Below are 19,734 nucleotides of genomic sequence, written 5' to 3'. Positions count from 1 at the left end.
TAGGCCTCAGTTTCGGCGATTACTTCTTCACTGGCGGTAAATTTCTTTCCAGCGAGCATTCTTTTGAGGTGTGAGAACAGGAAAAAGTCACTGGGGGCCAGATCTGGCGAATACGGTGGATGTAGAAGCAATTCGAAGCCCAATTCGTGCAATTTTGCCGTTGTTTTTATTTATTTGGGACACGGCGCATTGTCTTGATCAAACAGCACCTTTTTTTCTTCAAATGGAGCCGTTTTTCAACGATTTCATCCTTTAAACGACCCAATAACGCTATATAATAATCGCTGTTGATGGTCTGGCCCTTTTGGAGGTAATCAATGAATATTATACCTTGCGCATCCCAGAATACTGATGTCATAACCTTGCCAGCTGACTGATGTGTTTTTCCTCGCTTTGGATTCGGTTCATCGTGTGCAGTCCACTCAGCTGACTGTCGATTGGACTCCGGAGTGAAATGATGGAGCCATGTTTCATCCATTGTCACATTTCGACGCAAAAATGCAGGTTGATCGCACTTAAACAGCTTCAAACAGTGCTCAGAATCATTAACACGTTGTAGCTTTTGATCGATTGGGAGCTCGCGCTGCACCCATTTTGCACATGGCTTTCTCATGGACAAATATTCGTGTATGATATGATGTACACGTTCAGATGATATCTTCACAATGTCTGATATCTCGATCAACTTAATCTACGGTCATTCAAAATTATCTTGTAAACTTTTTTGATTTTTTCGTAGCTGACGGCCTCTTTTGTGCGTCCACTGCGTTCGCCGTCTTCAGTGATCATTTCACAACGTTTAAACACAGCATACCAATCAATGATGGTTGATTTTCCTAGCGCAGACCCCGGAAACTTTTCATCAAGCCAATATTTTGCTCCAACTTTTCCCTTCAAAAAGCAATACTTTATCAGCACACGAAATTGTTTTTTTTCCATCTTTTTTCAAATAACAAAAGTAGCTACACTCCCAACGCAATATCTCACAAATTAATGGTCGGACTGCTGTCAAATTTTGACACGTATCGTATGAAGGTTGGTACTAACCAAAAACCATATGGATTTAATACTAGCACCGCCATCTGTGCATCAGACCGGGGACTTTTCAATTGGCCTAATAAAAGTGCTTTAGTTTTGCGAAGTGTGACTGTATAATTTTCATCATTTTTGTAGTGAATTTTAACAATTTAATCCGTTGTTGAAGCGTGTATCGTTCCATTTTCAATAATGACGTAATTTTCAATTGTCAAATGTCAAAAAATGGCAGCTTCAAAAGTGACAGCTTCCCAGATTTCAGATAAGTATTCAAAAAGAAACCTCTTATTGGAAAACCCTTCACAAATTTCAAAATTGAACCGTTCAAATTACAATAATAGATAGACCACCCTGTATAGAACTGTTCCTGCTTTAATGGCAAAACAGATACTTCAGGAACCTTTTGCTTCTATATTTTACCGGCAACTGAAGAACTGCTTAAAAAAGCGAGACTATCTTCGAAGCTATAATGTCTGGTTTTCGCCGATAAATAATACAATTATACTTGCAAATGTTATAATAGTGGTCAATACATGCATTACTAGTCGGTTCTCTCCCATGTAATAACATACAAGAAATAAAAAACCCATAGATCCTACGGATATATGTCCGTGCAGAGATAAACATTTTTTCGATATTTTGAATGAATAATTACATCGCTTGGAAGTGATTCCTTCAACTTGTAGTTCAATGTTTATGGGTTATTTATCATTTCGAATTATTATTTCAAATACTTTCCATATCTGATGTATTTTCATTGAGAAACACTCACAATTGAATAATCGAACTTTGAGAAGTAATATTTTGAATAAATCAATTTCTAACGTGAAAAAATCATTTCGAATAATTGGACAGGAAATTCGAGAAGGAACTTATTGAATGCAATCGTTTCTACAATTTTCCTTCCTTTGAGAACGTATTCAACCGCATCACAATTTATTAGATCGGTGAAAGCTTCTTTTACCCTTCTGGGCATTTTCATTAGCATGATGTATCTTAATTTCTATCTTCCTGGTGCTTCAATGTTTTCACATCTAATTATTTTTTTATAACCACAAATCTATTGGTTAGGCTCATTGAGTAATTAAACAAAAAAAAAAGAATACCTCAAGAAAATTTAAAAACTAGAGAAGCGCATGGGAAAGATTTTTGTTATGAAAGTGATCTAGCTACTGAAAAATTCATACCATTGATGTTATTTTTCAAAATGATTTCTTATAGAATATTAACACATGTTCAACATAGATAGAGGGAGTATACGCAATTTTTACATGCCCCCAACATGGTTAGATTACGTTGTCGGATTGTGATATATTTTCAAATCCACAATTTTACTATATCAAAATGAATGTATATTATATTGAATGAAATTCATTTATTTGAGTGATTCCCGATTAAATATGCAATTTTGAATATTTGGAATCCGATATTTCTCCTTATTGTTGAATTTATAATAAGCAGAATATTTATTATTCTCTGTATCTACCTGCTGAAATCCAAGGTTTGGCAACTTTTGCTCTCCTAGTGTCATCGGTTGTTTCACGTCGTTTGGCGCGCTTGAAGTTTGTTTTTTGAATTCCTGATATATTTAGGTATTTATTTCAATATATTTTGAGTTAATATGATACGTTGATTCACTATGATACATAAGAAGTGCGATCTTTGTGGAGAAACTCGCGAATTGAGTGAAATATCGTATCACTGATATGTTTTTATTTCCGCGCGCTTCTTGTCAAATTTGATAGTTCATGTTGGGGACAAAATTTGTTAACTGAAAATGACATATGCTCCCTATATCTATGTTTATTACTCTGAACACTCACCTAATAATTACAGTGTATCTGCATTGCCATCTTTATATTCCATATGGATCACCCAATTGTAAGTCTCGATATTCAAAGCCATATATTCTTACAGGATGGTCACCTAAAATGGATTTGAATTATAAGTTAGCGCGATGTCAAAACCGGTTGGCGCTTCACCAATGTCTGGCGATTGTTTTGAGGAAGGAGGGTTGCCAAGGTGATCCCGGAGATTTTTGGATGTACGAAAATGGTTATCCACTATTTCAGGTACGTACACGGAAAAATTTCTCCTTGATTGTAACTACTCTATATTTAAATTGAAGAGACAACAATGAAGATGAGAGAAACCACATAAAAAAAAATAGATTCATCTATACAGAAATGCCAAAACACATAAATATGGTTTTTTGAAACTTTCAAGTGCTAATAATTTTTTTTGGATTGTGTTAAATTAATTTTTTCTTCGTTACATCAAGGGTCTACTATCTGCAAACGCAGTGTGTTGGTGGAATACCAGCTTGAGTAGCGCTACAAAAACTCTGGAATACAAGGGATACGTCAACCCAGGTGCTCTGCTCGTAGGTTCAGAACCATGCTCATTGGAGATCCTGAGGAATGCTTGGGCAAGAAGAGTGTTGCAGCCTCCCCAAGGATACCAGATAGTAGCTTTAGGTAAATAGTAGTAGGCGTTAAAATCTACCAAACTGGTAGATCTATCTAGCTGGTAGATATACCTAGCTGATAGATCTACTGAGTGTATAGCTTATAGATCTACCTAGCTTATAGAAGTATATCTTGCTGATAGATCTACCAAGCATGTAGATCTATCTAGCTAGCAGATATACCTAGTTGAAAGATCTACTGAGTTTATAGCTTCTAGATCTACCTAGCTTATAGATCTACCAAGACTATAGCTTCTAGATCTACCTATCTGCTGGATCTACTTAAAACCTAGTAAATACTAAGAATAGTTCAATTCCTGATGTTGCTAGATCAGAAATATGATCCCAATTTTCGAATTACAGAAGAGATCGAGGGCTGCTACGTCAAGCCCATCACCCAAACGCAATGGACGCCGTTGCCAGAGGCGGTTTGCGCAGTCGTCCTAAGGTTGTCCAGTCAAGGAAAGCCTGCAGGCATCGAAACGATACGCGAGTCTTTGTACATGGTTTTTCCACATGTTTCGCCGCCAAGCGAGCAAGTTTTGTACGATACCCTTGCGCAACTCAGCGCTGAGAAGAAATTGTACCACACGGCCAATGGATACTTCATTGTGACGCCAGAGTAAGTAGAACAGGGCAAATTATACCCAAAATACCTGCGTATTTCACGCAGGGCCTTTTTCAAAACTATTCCCTAACTTTTTTTTTTCTATTGAAGAAAGCGACGATCTAGAAGCCTTTCCAGAGGAGGCAAGAGAAAAACGATAGATGATAGTCATAGTAAAAGCTTGCTACTAAGCACGGAAGAAGCGATAGCAATAGTACACGGGGAAATGTCAACAATTAGGGATGGTAATATCACGCACCAATGCATTCAAACCAATCTAGCCGATGTTATAAGTGGAGGTAAGTTTGAATGAAATAATTCGATGATCAGTTTAAAAATAAAAGTTGTACCATTTCAGGAAATTCAAGTGATAAAATCCTGTATGCCAGACCTGGTAAATATCACTCGATCCATTCTGGAAGGAACCAAGGTGGAAGGAGCTCGTTCAAGCTGTGGTCTTCAAGCAGAAGAATAAGAAGATCAGCCTCAACGCGTACTCTGGCTAAACATTACCACGATACTAGTAGTAGCACAGATGGTCCACATAGCGATACTTCTCCTACTCCAAGTGAGTTTTTTTAACGCCAATAATACTTTTTCAAGTTTAGCATTTGGAAACAAGGGAAATGTATAGCCATTATATTCTCTGTCTCAGAGACAGAAACCCTAGTGCTTCTATGGGCTCTAGGGCGGTTCTGAAAGACTATTTTTTGGTCAATCGACTCCTACATTCAAACTTGTCTAAATATTATCTATTTCTGGTTTATCTTTTTCGTGTATGTGTACTCCGATAGCCTTTTTATTTTCAGAGAAAAGTTCCCTATTCTCAAGAATATTCAGGAAGTCCAAACGATCGCAGTGCCAGCTTCAGCAGAACCTGAATGGCCAATATCCACCGTCAGAATGGTTCAATTCCAAAGCAGTTCATTTACATAATATCGGAACGCAAACGTTGTGTGAAACGGTAAGATGAATGCAGAGAGTTAATTTTTATTCTAATTTGTTGTTAAATCATGATAAGCAAGATTATTATGCCTCATAATATTTATATATGCGCCTAGGAGTGTCTCAAAATGAACCTCAAGGGGGCGCATATCTACATCACCACGGACAGCCAAACCTCGCTGAGATCCCTGGAATCGTGTTGTCAGGGGTCTTTGCTGACTTGGGAGTGCCGTAACACCATAAAGCAACTGGCCAGAGGAAATAAGGTACTATGGGTACCAGGGCACTGTGGGGTTGAAGGGAATGAAAGAGCGGATGAACTTGCAAAAAGTGCATCAAAGTTAAGACCTGCTGGACCTGAGCCTTTCTGTGGGATAGGAAAAGACCAATATAAAGCTGCGGTCCAGCTATGGGAGTTGAACAGTAGGACAATCCACTGGACTAACACTTCTAGACTTGTTCAGGCAAAGAAATTCGTGAAGATTTCACCTACCTACGCCAAAAAGCTCCTGAAGCTGTCGCGAGCCGAGCTTCTGGTGATGGTGGGGCTGCTGACGGGGCACTGTCGGTACAAACATCATTTGTACCGTATGGGAAAGTCAGCAGACGAGATTTGCAGGCTCTGTGGATCGGAAGCAGAAACAACCGAACACTTGATATGCAAGTGTCCGGAGCTGGCTGGCCTAAGAACCATTCACATGGGTAAGCCGGTCCTGGATACCAGAGAGGTAACAGCCAAGGCCCCTAAGGAGGTTGTCAATTTTATTAACGTCGTTGACGACCTCTCTGGGTTTCTATGAATGAGTAGGGTAGTGAACAAAAGATCTGCATGGTCGCAGTTCCCGGAAGGCTTACCGAACCAAAACGACCCCAGTTCCAATAATAATAATAATGCCTCATAATATAGCGTGTTTTTGAATTGGAGGTACAAACGAAAAAAACAAATTACTCGGGTCATTTCAAGAGAAAGAAGAACTCTAAACATGGCCCGCAAACTCTTCGTTTTCGAAATATAGGGTGTTAAAGTTTGAGAAAAAAATGTTGCTAACTATGGCTCAACAATTGGTCATACCTTTTTGAACATTCAACACATTTTTTAAATAGATTAATCCTATAGCTTTCAATGGAAGTATCGAGTCCACAAAAATACTTAATTAACAATTTCCTCTTCTTCCAGGAGTCAATATTGCCATACGACACCTACGAAAGCAGCCTACCACGCTCGGCCACGCTACCTCGAAGACAACGAAGATGCCTCTCCGGCGACCTCACCTACATGTCCTCCTACGCCTCCAGAGAAAACTCTCCCATCTCCAAATCAGCAACAAACACCCTGCCCAGCACGCCCATCAAATACAGTTCGAGAAGCAGAGACAGCTCGCGCAAAACAAGCAGATTAAGCCTCCACAAAACCTCTAGCATCCAAGAAGACAACGAGAAGAAAGAACCCAGCGCTGCCGCCACCAAAAGTGAACCTTCTAGTGAACAATCAGACAGTCGGACGTTAGTTTCTGGTGAAAACAGTCGTAGTCCATCGAACGCCAACAAAAAGAGCTCGATCCAAGTGGATAACAGCGGACCGTCGAGCATAGAGTCGCATCGAAGCTCCAGAACTGCAAGTTCTATCGGTAGTGGGCCATCGAGTGTCGAGTCTCACAAAACAGTGATCCCTAATAATTCTCTAGTGACTCCGAAGGCTTCACCTTCGAAAAGTTCGCCTAAAAAGGACCTCAAGGCCAAATTACCAAAGACGGTCGGTAGCGCTATGCCTCAAAGCAGTTCTTTCGTCTTGGAGGTGACTACGAGCCAGGGTAACTCAGTGTCCAGCTCCAAGACTAACACCAAGACCACTGCTACCATCAACAACGTTACTAATGCAGGGAACACCAAGATCTTCGTGCAAAACTCACCGGTGAGGTCGGTGATAACGTTCAAAAATGGTCAAAGCGATCCGAACCCTAACCTTGTTATAATCAACGGTACCGAGCCTAAGAGTCCAGAAATTGAACTGTCTTCTTCTTCCAAAAACACCAACCATCTGAAAGATCCCACCACGAATTTGAACAACTCGAAAGACAACGCCAACTGCGATAACGCTAAAGATGTCCAGTTCAACACGATGAACAACAACCGGAAGTTATCTCTTCAACTGCCCTCCAAGGAGAGTTTGAGCTACAACAACTTAATCAAAAACCTGTCCAGCAAGTTCCCCACCAACTCTACTTCAGATTCTCCTATAAACAACTCGTACAAAGACTTCTCGAAGAACTGTATATACCTAAGCACGCCTCCTAGTCCTACAAAAACATCAGATTCTTTTCCGTCTCCGGGTAACGTCTACATAGAAAACGAGCTGGACCAGCAGAAGACGCTGGAGTCGCAGAAGGTCGAGAAGAACCTTCTCGGTTCAGAGCCGAACATTTACACGAAAGACAAGGCCTTCTCGAAGAACGGATCTATCGAAACGTGTCCAAGTCTGAACGATCTGAGCTTCAATTTTACCAGCTTGGCCGCGCAGAAGATCCTCAAAGGTGTCAGTATTAACAGTGTAGATACGTTGGTTGAGTTGAGCATGGCCAATGGGGAGAAACAGAATAACTGTGATGTGGTTCACACTGATTTCGGGATATTCTGAGAGATACGGATCTTGTTATCTCTTCTTTTAGGGCGGTGTTGTCGGATTTTGGCAGGAATGAACAGTGGATTCTGAATGGTGGTAGACGAAGACAAATCTTAAAGTCGAAAAACCTTGTCAAACACTGAGTGATTTTTTCGAGAACTCAGACAAATTGCCTCTGAGTCCAACAAAGGTAGAAAAGTTTTACATTTCAGACCATTCCAAACAACTTTCGTGTATTGTCTGTCTGTGTGTCCGCAAAACTTTGTAACATCCTTAACTTCAGCATTTCTTATACGATTTTGATGAAATTTGGTATGGGTGTCTTGTTTGGCCTGTTTATAGTCTCAAATGAGTCTCAGCTCTTAAAGATACAGGGTGTTTGCACAAACTTGAAATTCCTGAAGTCTCCATATCTTGCGTTCTACTACTCTTATTTTGATTAAATAAGGAATGAATATTTGGAATATTGCGTTAGAGCTTCCATAGGAATTTCAGTTCTCTCGAATACGGGGTGCGCGTTGTATGAACACATATGTGAAATTCCTAGGAATTCAATATATTTGTTTCAGAGAAATAATGGATAGGCATTACTCATGAATAAAAAAAATTTGGAAAAAAATTATTAGAAAAATAAAGATTTTTTGAAAAAAAATTGGAAATTCGACTCCTGGTTTTCTTCAACTATCATCATGTAGAATCTGTAGTTCATTCCTATTGAAAATAATGTCGATTCTACGCACAACCACAAAAAAAAAACATTTTCAAACTCTCAAAACGAATTCAATATAATCGGACTACCGAAAAAAATTTTGAAGGCTAGTGATGTCTAGATGAACAGGATAATGAATTCTAAAATACAACGAAAAAATGTTTTCCACATCTCCGTTTACTATCAACTTGCTATAATTTTCTCGAAAAAAAAAGTAACTAACCATTAAATATATTTAAATTATGAGGTCTTGTGTTTTCATTCAAAACCTTCAAAGAAGAAAGATTTTCTTAATTTATAGCAATATTTTTAGCAGACAAAAAAAACTAAATATTGAACTTTCAAGTTTTACTTCAAATAAGAAGCTCAAAAAATAGCTTTAAAATAATGTGAATCAAGAATTTTGTCTATTTAAATTTATTTATATTCGGGTATACCTATCAATAAAAAAATTTCGACAAATTGTTATAGACTTCGAAGTGAAAGCGAAACAAACTTGATTTTGGCATATTATTCTACTAATTTTTTTTTCGTCCACGAATAATGCGAAGAACACAATCACATTCCTTTTGATGAGGTAGTTCCGAAACTAATAAAGGACTATTGGGATCTTAAAGGGAAATTTAGAAGTTTATAAGGCACTTACTTGGATTTTCTTTCTGTACAATAAATATGCACTTATTAAAAACTGCATGACCATTATATCCAGTATCAAAAATTTCATTGTGGTGGTGATGTGATATTAGATTTTAAAGATTTTAAAAACCAGCCCACTCGTGAAGTACCTCCTATAATTATTCAGCATCAAAATCTCATGACTAACACTCCTCATGATTAGTATAACTTCACTTCCTTCGCCTGTAATTTGTTTCAACCTAAAACAGAAAAAATAAATCACCGAGAAATAATTCACAATACGGGCCTGCTTCTATCAATCATCGGAGAAACACTATGCTTACTTTCATGCGAAAGTCAGTTTTAGTTTTTCCATAGGGCTATGGTCTAAGTTTCTCCATAAAACCAGTCTTTTCTTAAGGCAAATGGGAAGGCACACCATATATCATTGATTTATTGCCATACAAATTTTTGTTGACTACTTTATTGTTTTTGGAAGAAAAACATGCTTTGAAAATATAATGCTTTGAATATGTGCTTTTTATATTTATGTATTCATACGTGTTTAAGATTGCAAATATATTAATTTTTACTGGACACGCCATTATTCTATACTAAACTGTATTTGAAACTGTAAATTGAAATATACGTAAATAAATAATGGCTTGGTTATTAACATTCATTTTTTGTCACTCTACCCTAAAATGCCTTAGCAGGTATTCTGTAATTTTTCATTTAGATTGTCTACAGAGTAGTTTAATCCTCAAATGATCACCAACCAGAAACTGCTAGGAAGTTCAAGGTAAGGTACTAAAGCACGATAAATCTACACATTTATGGAAAATTTATTCACTTTGGTCTTACTGAACAATGTTGAGTATAACATAAGTAAAATTTATGATTAAAAAAAACCTATGAAATAAGACGCTAAGTGAAAAATCACATTTGAGTGGTGTTACCTAGTTATATTTGTAAAAGCCCTGATTTTTATACTTTTAAATATGATAAAATAAACGATTCTCTATAAACGATTTTTTTCATTCTGTATTTTATGACCCAAGATAGAACCTAAAGAAAATTTCTTGTACACTGAACTGAGACTATATTTGATGAAGCCAAGCCAAAATTTGTAAAACCTACGAAAATTTATCAGAAAGATTCCAAAGACCAAAATTCTAAATAAATTGATATGAAGTTGAATCAATTTCATACTTACAATCAACAATTCGAAGAGGAGTCCAGGGTATTCAGGGAAATATAGGTAGAAAGGCAATCTTGTATCAGTTATATCAATGATATTAGTGTTTTATCTAATTGCACTTTATGTGAAATCAAATAATTAAGATTTCTAGAAATAGTGGTAGGCATATTTTTCTGATTGAAAATGTTTAATATCATAATGGCGACTGATTCAGCAGTTCAGCCTTCTTCGATTCAGCCTGATATTAAGGAGATTGGTTGATCTCCACCATAGACCTAATATCAAATTTGAAATTAGGTCTATGATTTCCACATGATGCATAGAAAATGCATGAAAAATTAAATGCATCTTGCTGCTCACTTTCAAATTTGAATATATCAAAAATGTGAATATTAGTGCTACCAGCGCCACCTTTGGAGCTTTCATTATAATATCTATATCTTGGGAAAACTGTATTTTGAACATCCTAGATAATAAAATAGCTTAAATTAGGCTCAAATATATATCAAACACTGTTTCCTCAAACATATTCTTCATTTAAAGCCATTAAGTCCATTTGATCGATTTCTTTCAGATAGTGGGGTTTTCTAAAAGGCGCAGTAAGCCAAATATAACATATATGAACTCGAATAAAAAGAGATTACTTGATGAACGAAAATTAGTTCGTGTCTCAGTATTAGCCAAGAATTTGAGCGATTTCTTTTGAATAAAATATAGCCAGAATATTGAGATAGTCTTAGATCGATCCAAATAGAACATGAATAACTATTTTATCATTCAGACACTCACCTTTTATATTAATAAAATCATCCCCACAAGGTCATATTTCTGATTTATAAATATTATCGGTCTCACAATCAGCAATAAATTATTTTGAACAAAAAAATTGAAAATTGGTTCATTATTTGCATTATTAATTTCTATGACTATCCTCGATTCTATGTTCTATGATCCGAAATAAAAATGGCGTTATAGAATAATCAGATGTCTACAAAAATAAGACTGTAAAAAATATCCAGATTATTTGGATTTAAAATTTCGGTCGTATTAAGAATATAAGCCGTAATAGTTGATCTGGATCATTTCCGTGATAGTTAATTATCAATTAACGGGCGTTTAAAACTTGTGGAATGTTTTACGTGATGATTTGTCCTATTATCACAGCCTTAATTTTGAAAACCCAGGATTATTGCTGAAACTGTTTCATGGAATAGTTTGTTCTCAATTTTGAAACCCCTATATTGAGAGGGACACAATACGGGTGAAATTGTTTTCTCAGTAGTTGGTGAAGTCATCGAACTACCTTCATTATGGCCTTCAATGAGGTACGTCGAATATTGATATACTACATATTGTCCTATGAACCGAATACAGTGAAATTCAATCTGTCAATGATCAATAAAAAACAAATTCAATGTATCTATCTATTAAATGACAATAATTTATTATGAGTTACCCTGTCTTCACAAAGGGCTGTTCTCATTTATTTTAGTTTCTTGAATTCTTGTTTTTAAACTTGAACCAATGTTTGTGTTTTCGAAAATTGTCCATTGGTATAATTTTGAGAAAATTTGAAAACGTATTCTAAACAAATATCTCTAATTTTATGCGTTGTTAACAATTTTTACTGCCTATTAAAGTTAGACTACAAAGGTTTTTTCATGTTATGCTAGGTATTTAGTCAAAAATACCTATTTAACCCTCTGCTATTTCTGAATTTGGTATGAATTCTTTAGTTTAAGTAAACTGTTAAAATACCCAAGAAAAAATAGGTTTTTTCCTCTGTATAATACTCTAAATAGTTTACTTTGGAATGAATGTGGCGTACAGATTATCATCAGTTTTTCATGTAATGGAATATTTTGGGGAGATGTATACATGTTGTTTTCATTAGTTCACTAATGTATTGTTTACCTTTAATTGACTTGCTTCCATAATGTTCTTTTAAACATTAACCTTTGACCTATGCGACTGATAATCAATGCTTTACTGTAATATTAAAATATTCATTTCAATTCATTGGTCACTTTTTATCAAATAATAGATTGCTTATTCATACAATTAGAATGAGAGTCTACAAAAACTTTTTTTAGAAGCTATGCAATAGAATTTTCAAATAAAAGCCCAACTTTAAAAAGATTGGGATTCTGAAAAAACAAATTAATAAATTTTCAATTATTTTTAATAAAATACATTGTTTAGCCTCACTGAGGCTCTATCAAGTTTTCACATTTATCATGACTCATGAATTGAAACATAAAGACCTGATGAATTTGGGAGAAATTCAGTTTATCACCACTTTACTGAAATGCTTGATAATAATTCAAATTACATAATCAATTATTATTCATTTTAATTTAATACTGAGACATTCTAGTGCACTATGACCTACATATGCTTGATCTGATAATTTACCTTTCCTTGTCCAAATTCAGACTTTCTAATGGTTACAGATATACTTTACAGAAGAGATAGATGTAAAAGCAGGAAAAAAATTGAAACACATATCTAGAAATGTTAAATATTTACCATCAGATAATCTCGATTTGATTTGAAAATTATAGAGTATTTTTATGCAACAACCTTTTCATAAGAGTGAAGCCCCAAATTTGGATTCACTTTTTTTTCAAATTTGAAACGATGGGTATTTGAAGAAGTTATTCTGATTATAATTCATTTTAAATTCCTTATTGAAATAATGGAAGTTTTTTTAAACATTTTACAACTTCAAATGATAGTAATTGTCTGTTTCGCTCTCAGCAAGTTGATCCAGAGCTCATTTTCACAAAACAAGAGAGAATTGGCAAGGGCTCATTCGGTGAAGTATTCAAGGGAATCGATAATAGAAGTACCCAAGTCGTTGCTATCAAGATAATCGATTTAGAAGAGGCCGAAGATGAGATTGAGGACATACAACAAGAAATCATGGTTTTATCACAGTGTGATTCCCCATATGTTACTAAATACTATGGATCCCACTTAAAGGTAGGCATATTCAATCTTATATTTAGCAATTTCAATAAACTGGTTTATGTGTGTGCAAGAATTTTTTTTTTTTTTTAATATTGATTCCTTGATATTTTTATGCCTTTAAAATTCGATGATCATATTTTTGACCTAGGATCGATAAGGTAAAGCAACTGATTAATTTTTTCCCATATAGAGTACAAAACTATGGATAATAATGGAGTATCTGGGAGGTGGTTCGGCCCTGGACTTGATGAAGGCAGGTAATTTCGAAGAAATGCATATCGCTATCATCCTTCGGGAAGTACTGAAAGGACTGGATTATCTACATAGTGAGCGTAAACTTCATAGAGACATAAAAGCGGCGAATGTTCTGCTAAGTGAAATGGGTGATGTCAAATTGGCGGATTTTGGAGTTGCAGGTCAGTTAACCAATACAACTAGCAAAAGGAACACTTTTGTGGGGACGCCATTTTGGATGGCTCCAGAGGTAATTTCCTTTTGTGCTTATTTTGTTGGCGATAATAGTTATTTTTTTTTCGTGTCTATTTCTGATCCACTCTTGAAATGCTCATAGCCTATTTTTGGCGCCTTTAAGTTTGCCCTCTGTCAAAATGTCAGATTGACCAATGCAAATTTTATCAGTTTGACGTGACATTACTCAAATTAGCAAGGACAGTATCTATAACAGTTGAAAGTAATGATTTGTGTAATTTCTCTCAATGTTTTGTTTCTTTTCTAATTGTATTAACACAGAAATTTGGATAGAAACTCTTCAAAACTGTATGAACCTACATAACCTCAAAAATAACTTCAAAATTTGACATTAGCCCTGAAATGTCAAGTGTCAAAATAGCGCCTGACAAATCAAACTAAAAATCTCAGAATATTAAACATGTTTATACTCAGACCCTGAAATAGACACGAACAACGTTATACAGTATTTAAAAATTTTGATCCATAAAAGAATTTTTTCTAATATTCTTTATTGAAATTTCAAATAACACAGATATTTATTGACTTCTTCAATTAACAAAAGTCTGATAACAGTTAATCAAAATATTTTATGAATTCTGTTCTCACTTGATGGAAAAAATTAATTTCAAATAGAAAATAACTGAATTCATTTTTTCAAATTTTGTAGAAATTGAGTTTTTTATATCAAGTTGATAAAAAAACCCTTGAACATTTTCACCTAGCCCCATGTAATCTAAATCATTCTTACTGAGAAGCAGAAATAAGCATAATATTGTTTTGACTCATTCAAGGAACAATTTTAATTCCATGAAGTACTGATAATTGGATTACTATTTTTTATGAATGACCTAAGATTTCTCAGGATAACCAAAATAAAACATCATGTTATCTATCTAATCTGAAATTAGACATGATACACATTGTTTATGACTCAGTATATTTTGGTATCAACTGTTTTTCAATAAATTTTTGGGTGTTAATCAGGGCACTATTTTTTCCTTCATTTTTTCCATCTAATCTTGAGAATTTGAGATAGAATATCAAAAATATCTCAACTTGTATTTCGAAAACTTTCAATCATAAAAAGTTTTTCAGCAATATCCAAAATCGTTCTTTGAAATATCAATATACCTATGTATTACAAAATAAAATACTATTTAATTCAATTCATTGTAGAAATTCTCAACTTTTTTGTTGATTTTGATCTCGTCAACTATTGCAGGTTATGTTAGGTTAGGTTGATTTTAACCTCTTGTCAACTATTGCAGGTTATAAAACAGTCCGCGTACGACTCGAAAGCGGACATTTGGAGTTTGGGCATCACCGCCATCGAATTGGCGAAAGGAGAACCTCCCAACTCGGAGATGCATCCCATGCGTGTCCTGTTCCTCATTCCGAAAAACAACCCTCCTCAATTGACGGGAAGCTATTCGAAGATATTCAAGGATTTCGTTGAATCGTGTCTGAACAAAGATCCCGAGAATAGACCCACAGCCAGGGAGTTGCTTAAGTATCCTTTCATAAGGAAAGCGAAAAAAAATTCGTACCTGATCGACCTCATAGATAGATACAAAAAGTGGAAATGCACGAGGAACGGTGAAAGCGAACCGGACTCTGAAAGTTCTGACTCGTAAGTTTTTTTTTATTCATTTATTGCTGACCCCTTAACAACAAGTATCAAGTTTTGAGCTGAGAGTGATCCATATTGATCGGGTTTGAATTCTAGGCTAAAATCAATATTGAATCAATTAACTGAATAATTCTAATACTTTCTCATTATCAATGAACGAGCACTGATTTTGATAAAACAATTCAACAATTTCTAAACCAAGCATGTATTTTTCCATGATTGAATGCCATAACCTAGTAAACACAACTGACATAAGAAATGTCAAAAAATAATACAGTGTTGCCATTATAACCATTCTAAATTATATCCTTCCTATTGGAAAACACTATATAATGATAACTCAGCAAGCCTCAACGTTTTTCTGAATGAATTTCATTTACAGAGAGGAACCTAAACCGGATCAAGATCTCGACGATCCATGGATCATGACAGTGAGAGGTAACATGTCGGTGAAAGGAAACATGTCCATCAAGGTTTCGGTCAACGATAACAACATAACTAACCCCTACACTAAGCAACAGCAACACAACAACCAAACATCTCAAAACGGTAGTTCCGGAGGAATTTACCTTTCGAAATCTCCCCCCAGAGACTCCAACCTGAATCATCACAAAGCAGACAGATCGGCCCCGTCTCGACCGAAGTCTATCGTTGCATCTCCCGAAAGGAACGAGAGAGAAAGCGATATCGCCTATAAGAGGGAGAGGATGGAAGCTGAGTCGGATAAGAGAATTTCCAAGGAGATTCCTCCGAACCTCCCTCCGGATCATAGAGAAAGGGGAGATGTAGAGGGTGATAAGAAATCGAACAAAAAGACTGGAACGAAGGAAAGAACAAACTCTAGCGGAAAAGTCGGCTACAGGTCAATATGGTTGTCGAATATCATTTGTCCGGTTATCACAGATGTAAGTTTAATTTATTCATTCTTTTACCAGGTTGTTCCAGGTTATTTATATTACCAGTGGATTTTTATTGAAATAAATGGAATCTAATGTTAGATCTCAATTTTCCAGTTGCAAAAGTCCAATTTTAATGGCAGAGTGTCGGAAATTCCACACAAACCAAGCGATGCTTTGGACGAGTTGAAAAACGCATTTGAGATTGCAGAACAGACAAGTCCTGGAATCAGCGAGATTTTCGTCAATGAAATGGTAAAGAAATTGGTGCCGTCTTCTACAGAATCAAGGCTTAAGAATGTTATAGATAAAATGTTAAGGTAAGGGACTTTTACTTGAAAAAGTTACATTTTCGATAATCACCAGCCCATCATTATCAACTATCGTACAATACTCTATGTTTACCGGCTACATTTTGTCACCTATCGATCTGTCATGACATGTCAGCTGTCATTTTTGACAGCCAAAATGGCGCGCAATAGGATCATAGTTGACAATATAAAGAATATTATCCTATTTAACGACAATATACGGGGTGATTCACAGAGATGGCCTATTAGACGTTTATGGAAAACTAATAATAAATGTTTTTTTTTCAGAGATTCCTAGAACAGGATCCGCCTGAGACAGTTGAATTTCGTTAACAAGTTAACTGTAATTTTATTATATCAATTGTTTAAAAATCCTAAACAGTTACTAATGTTTATAACTATATGACAATATTTTCAATCCTAATGAGCTTGAAGCGATGTTATAGAAGTTGTGCATCTTCGTTTATACTTCATCATTTTACTACTTCCTCGTGGTACAGGGCATACGTTTATGATAAACTAATTTTTTTTATAAGGTTGAAGTTTCGCCGAGTGAATTTTATTATTAATGGTTAACTTATTTATTCCGAAAAAATATTGGATCTACTCCATGATTTTCACTAATCAGATTCATAAAAATCTAATTTTTGTTAATTTTATACTCAGTATTATCGTTTACATTTTTTCTTTGATAATTTTACAAGAAATGAAATTTTCATTAATATTGAATTAATTTATGTCAAGATTTAGTGATGAAAAAATCCTGTACCAATTCGCCATTCTTGAAGTTACTTGACATTGAATAGAAATAAAAAATGCCAATAATATCTTTCAATTATCTTGTATATATGTATATCTAGATCGACTATGAAAATCTTAAATGTAGTTCTCTTGCAATGTATTTTTTTAGATGTGTATATACTATATATAAAATAGAGTTAACCTGATATTCTTCAAAATGTCCTCATTCCTTTAATAAGTAATTTTTTTCTTGTTCAAATTGGAAAAACCTATATGAGCCTGTCGATTTTTTTTTTTCACATTGAATTTGTAAAATAACGTTCATCTTTTCAATTTAATTATTTTACAGTGTTGTTAAGGATGGTTTGTTTAGGTTTTTATTTTATTTATAAATATATAATACTAATTTTGTTGGACAAATATTATATTTATTGTTTTATTTATATAACCCTCCAAGTAAAACCTTTTTTCAAAATACTCATTTTATTTTGAATTGACCAAAAAAAGAAGAAACATCCTTCTTTTATACAAATATTACATTCATTGCTACACTAAGGAAAAAAACTAGAAAAAGTTCACTTTTTAGGAAAGAACAGAAACTTACGATTTTTTCATTTTTTTCCTCTTTGTTCAGTATTTTGCTATGAATTTTGATATTTTCTACAAAAAACATTCTACTCATTTTGAAAGTGAACACATAGTTTCACTACAGAAAGGTTATTCAAAACAACATTGAATTCTAACATCAAACTAATTAATCTAAAGAATATAATGTGTACAATGAAATAAAAAAATAAGTTTACTATTTACATGAAAATATATCACTACACAAAAAAACATCGTTTATATATTCTTGTGAAGTCAATAATGCCAGTTGTGTTTTGGCTGTCCTTCCATTTTACTTTTTCCAAAAATATTCACTTCTTTTTATGCTTAATACAAAAGGGCAGTAATATGTGGATTTTGGGATAAAAGATAACAAATTAAAATTGAAAAGGTATTACGTATTTCATTAAACCGAATAATTGACTTTTTCTTGTGTAAACAAAACAAATTCTAATGAAAATAACAATATTCTTCCAACTTATTGTGTATCTTGAGCAACTGAATAATGATGTCCACCCACATTCACAATTCTACCAACTCTTGATCGAACAGGTAATTCCGAAATAAAAGCTGACGGTTTTGTCTGATCACTCTTCATATAACCAATACTCATTGTTTCTGAACTATGTCCCCACAAAAATGACACTTCATCATTCTTCTTGATTAACACAAGAACACCACATAACTTTTGATCCACATTTTGTAAGAACTTTGATTCCATAAATTTTTCTGTTAATGATTTGTATAGACCAGTTGTGGGGCATTCAGTCGCTTTCAAATCGTCGGCAACTTCTTTGGCTAATTGGGTTCTGACTAAATATTCACCACAACCACTTGTACAAACTGCGATTGACGGTTCTGTTTCTTTATTACTGCTATCTGCCCAAGTTCCGCTGGCATAAAGGGCACCTTGTCCAACTCTACCAGACTTTTTCAGTATAATTCCTCCAGAGCTACTAGCAGCGGCAAAATTGCCACTCGAGTCCATGCAAACGGCTCCTACAGTATCAAACAATAAATTTTGTTCTTCGGTTCTACATGACTCCTTATACAAATCATGATATTTTCTATGCCTTGACGCTGAATGAGAGCTTATCAAAGCATTATTACTAACTGTTTTCAGACCAATACTTCTTGCGTAGCTTAAAGCTCCACTTCCTACCAAAAGTGATGGAGGAATTAGGCCCAAAACATTTGCTTGTGTTTGTTTTATACAAAGATCATATGCTAATTGTATAGGATTTTTCAGTCTTTTAACAGCCCCACAGCCTCCATATAATAACGTCTTCCCATTCATTATTGATGCATCGTTTTCTACTTCACCATTCATTGTTAAATTTGACCCAAAGCCGCAATTTGCCCTAGGGTGATTTTCTAGCAATATTATAGCATCTCTTACTGCTTCTAAAGCTGATCCACCATTTTTCATTGATTCCATTCCTTTTAGACATGCCTGTTTACACAATCTATTGTATACTGAATGATACTCTGAGCTATGAACTCCTGCACCACAGTGCACAGCTATAAATGAAGGATACATTTTTGAGTTCTATTAAATCATGTTTCAGTGTGAACAATGCAATTTATTTCAATGTTTTGGTTCCTTCTATTTCTTCTTGTTTATGTTTATTCAAACCAAACGTTACAAGTTACAAGAGGAGTACTTGTATTAAAATGTTAGGTTAATAGTTTTGACGTCTGCGGTCTGACCATAGAGTTTGTATGTAAACAACAGAATCCAGTTCAAAAGAAAGTTTCTCATTGCATTAAATATTCAAAAAAAATCGTAACAAAAAACATTCTTGATAGTAAACACACAAATTATTACAGGAATTTTGTCGAAAGCAATTTTTTTTAGAATCCAAATTATAACTTGTTGATCTGCGTATGAATTAGAATTTTTTTTA

General features: G+C 34.8%; 3 protein-coding genes across 7 annotated transcripts in view; 2 read left to right on the top strand and 1 right to left on the bottom strand.

The window, feature by feature from the left end:
• Positions 1-9,674, top strand: part of LOC123678855 (storkhead-box protein 1) — a 72,935-nt gene extending 63,261 nt beyond the window's left edge. For all 5 annotated transcript variants that reach the window (XM_045616105.1, XM_045616103.1, XM_045616102.1 and 2 more), the window contains 7 exons: positions 2,953-3,107; positions 3,317-3,512; positions 3,866-4,124; positions 4,221-4,408; positions 4,468-4,677; positions 4,919-5,073; positions 6,232-9,674. In XM_045616105.1, coding sequence (XP_045472061.1) covers positions 2,967-3,107; positions 3,317-3,512; positions 3,866-4,124; positions 4,221-4,408; positions 4,468-4,677; positions 4,919-5,073; positions 6,232-7,689 — 2,607 coding nt within the window. In that variant the 5' untranslated portion in view covers positions 2,953-2,966 and the 3' untranslated portion in view covers positions 7,690-9,674. The remainder of the gene's footprint in view (positions 1-2,952; positions 3,108-3,316; positions 3,513-3,865; positions 4,125-4,220; positions 4,409-4,467; positions 4,678-4,918; positions 5,074-6,231) is intronic.
• Positions 9,675-11,144: 1,470 nt separating this feature from the next.
• LOC123678847 (serine/threonine-protein kinase 26) lies at positions 11,145-17,646 on the top strand. The gene is made up of 7 exons (XM_045616093.1): positions 11,145-11,524; positions 12,960-13,184; positions 13,363-13,656; positions 14,912-15,273; positions 15,656-16,178; positions 16,287-16,489; positions 16,769-17,646. The coding sequence occupies exons 1-7, from the start codon at positions 11,510-11,512 to the stop codon at positions 16,776-16,778; spliced, it is 1,632 nt and encodes a 543-aa protein (XP_045472049.1). The 5' UTR covers positions 11,145-11,509; the 3' UTR covers positions 16,779-17,646.
• A 307-nt stretch (positions 17,647-17,953) lies between these two features.
• LOC123678853 (threonine aspartase 1) lies at positions 17,954-19,547 on the bottom strand. Its single transcript, XM_045616100.1, has one exon. The coding sequence runs from the start codon at positions 19,365-19,367 to the stop codon at positions 18,306-18,308; it is 1,062 nt and encodes a 353-aa protein (XP_045472056.1). The 5' UTR covers positions 19,368-19,547; the 3' UTR covers positions 17,954-18,305.
• Positions 19,548-19,734: the final 187 nt, after the last annotated feature.

The sequence above is a fragment of the Harmonia axyridis genome, chromosome 4 (genome assembly GCF_914767665.1).
Source record: "Harmonia axyridis chromosome 4, icHarAxyr1.1, whole genome shotgun sequence".
NCBI classification, from domain to species: Eukaryota; Metazoa; Arthropoda; class Insecta; order Coleoptera; family Coccinellidae; genus Harmonia; species Harmonia axyridis.
The sequence above is the reverse complement of the archived record's forward strand: the minus strand, read 5'-3'. Positions and strand labels throughout refer to the sequence as shown.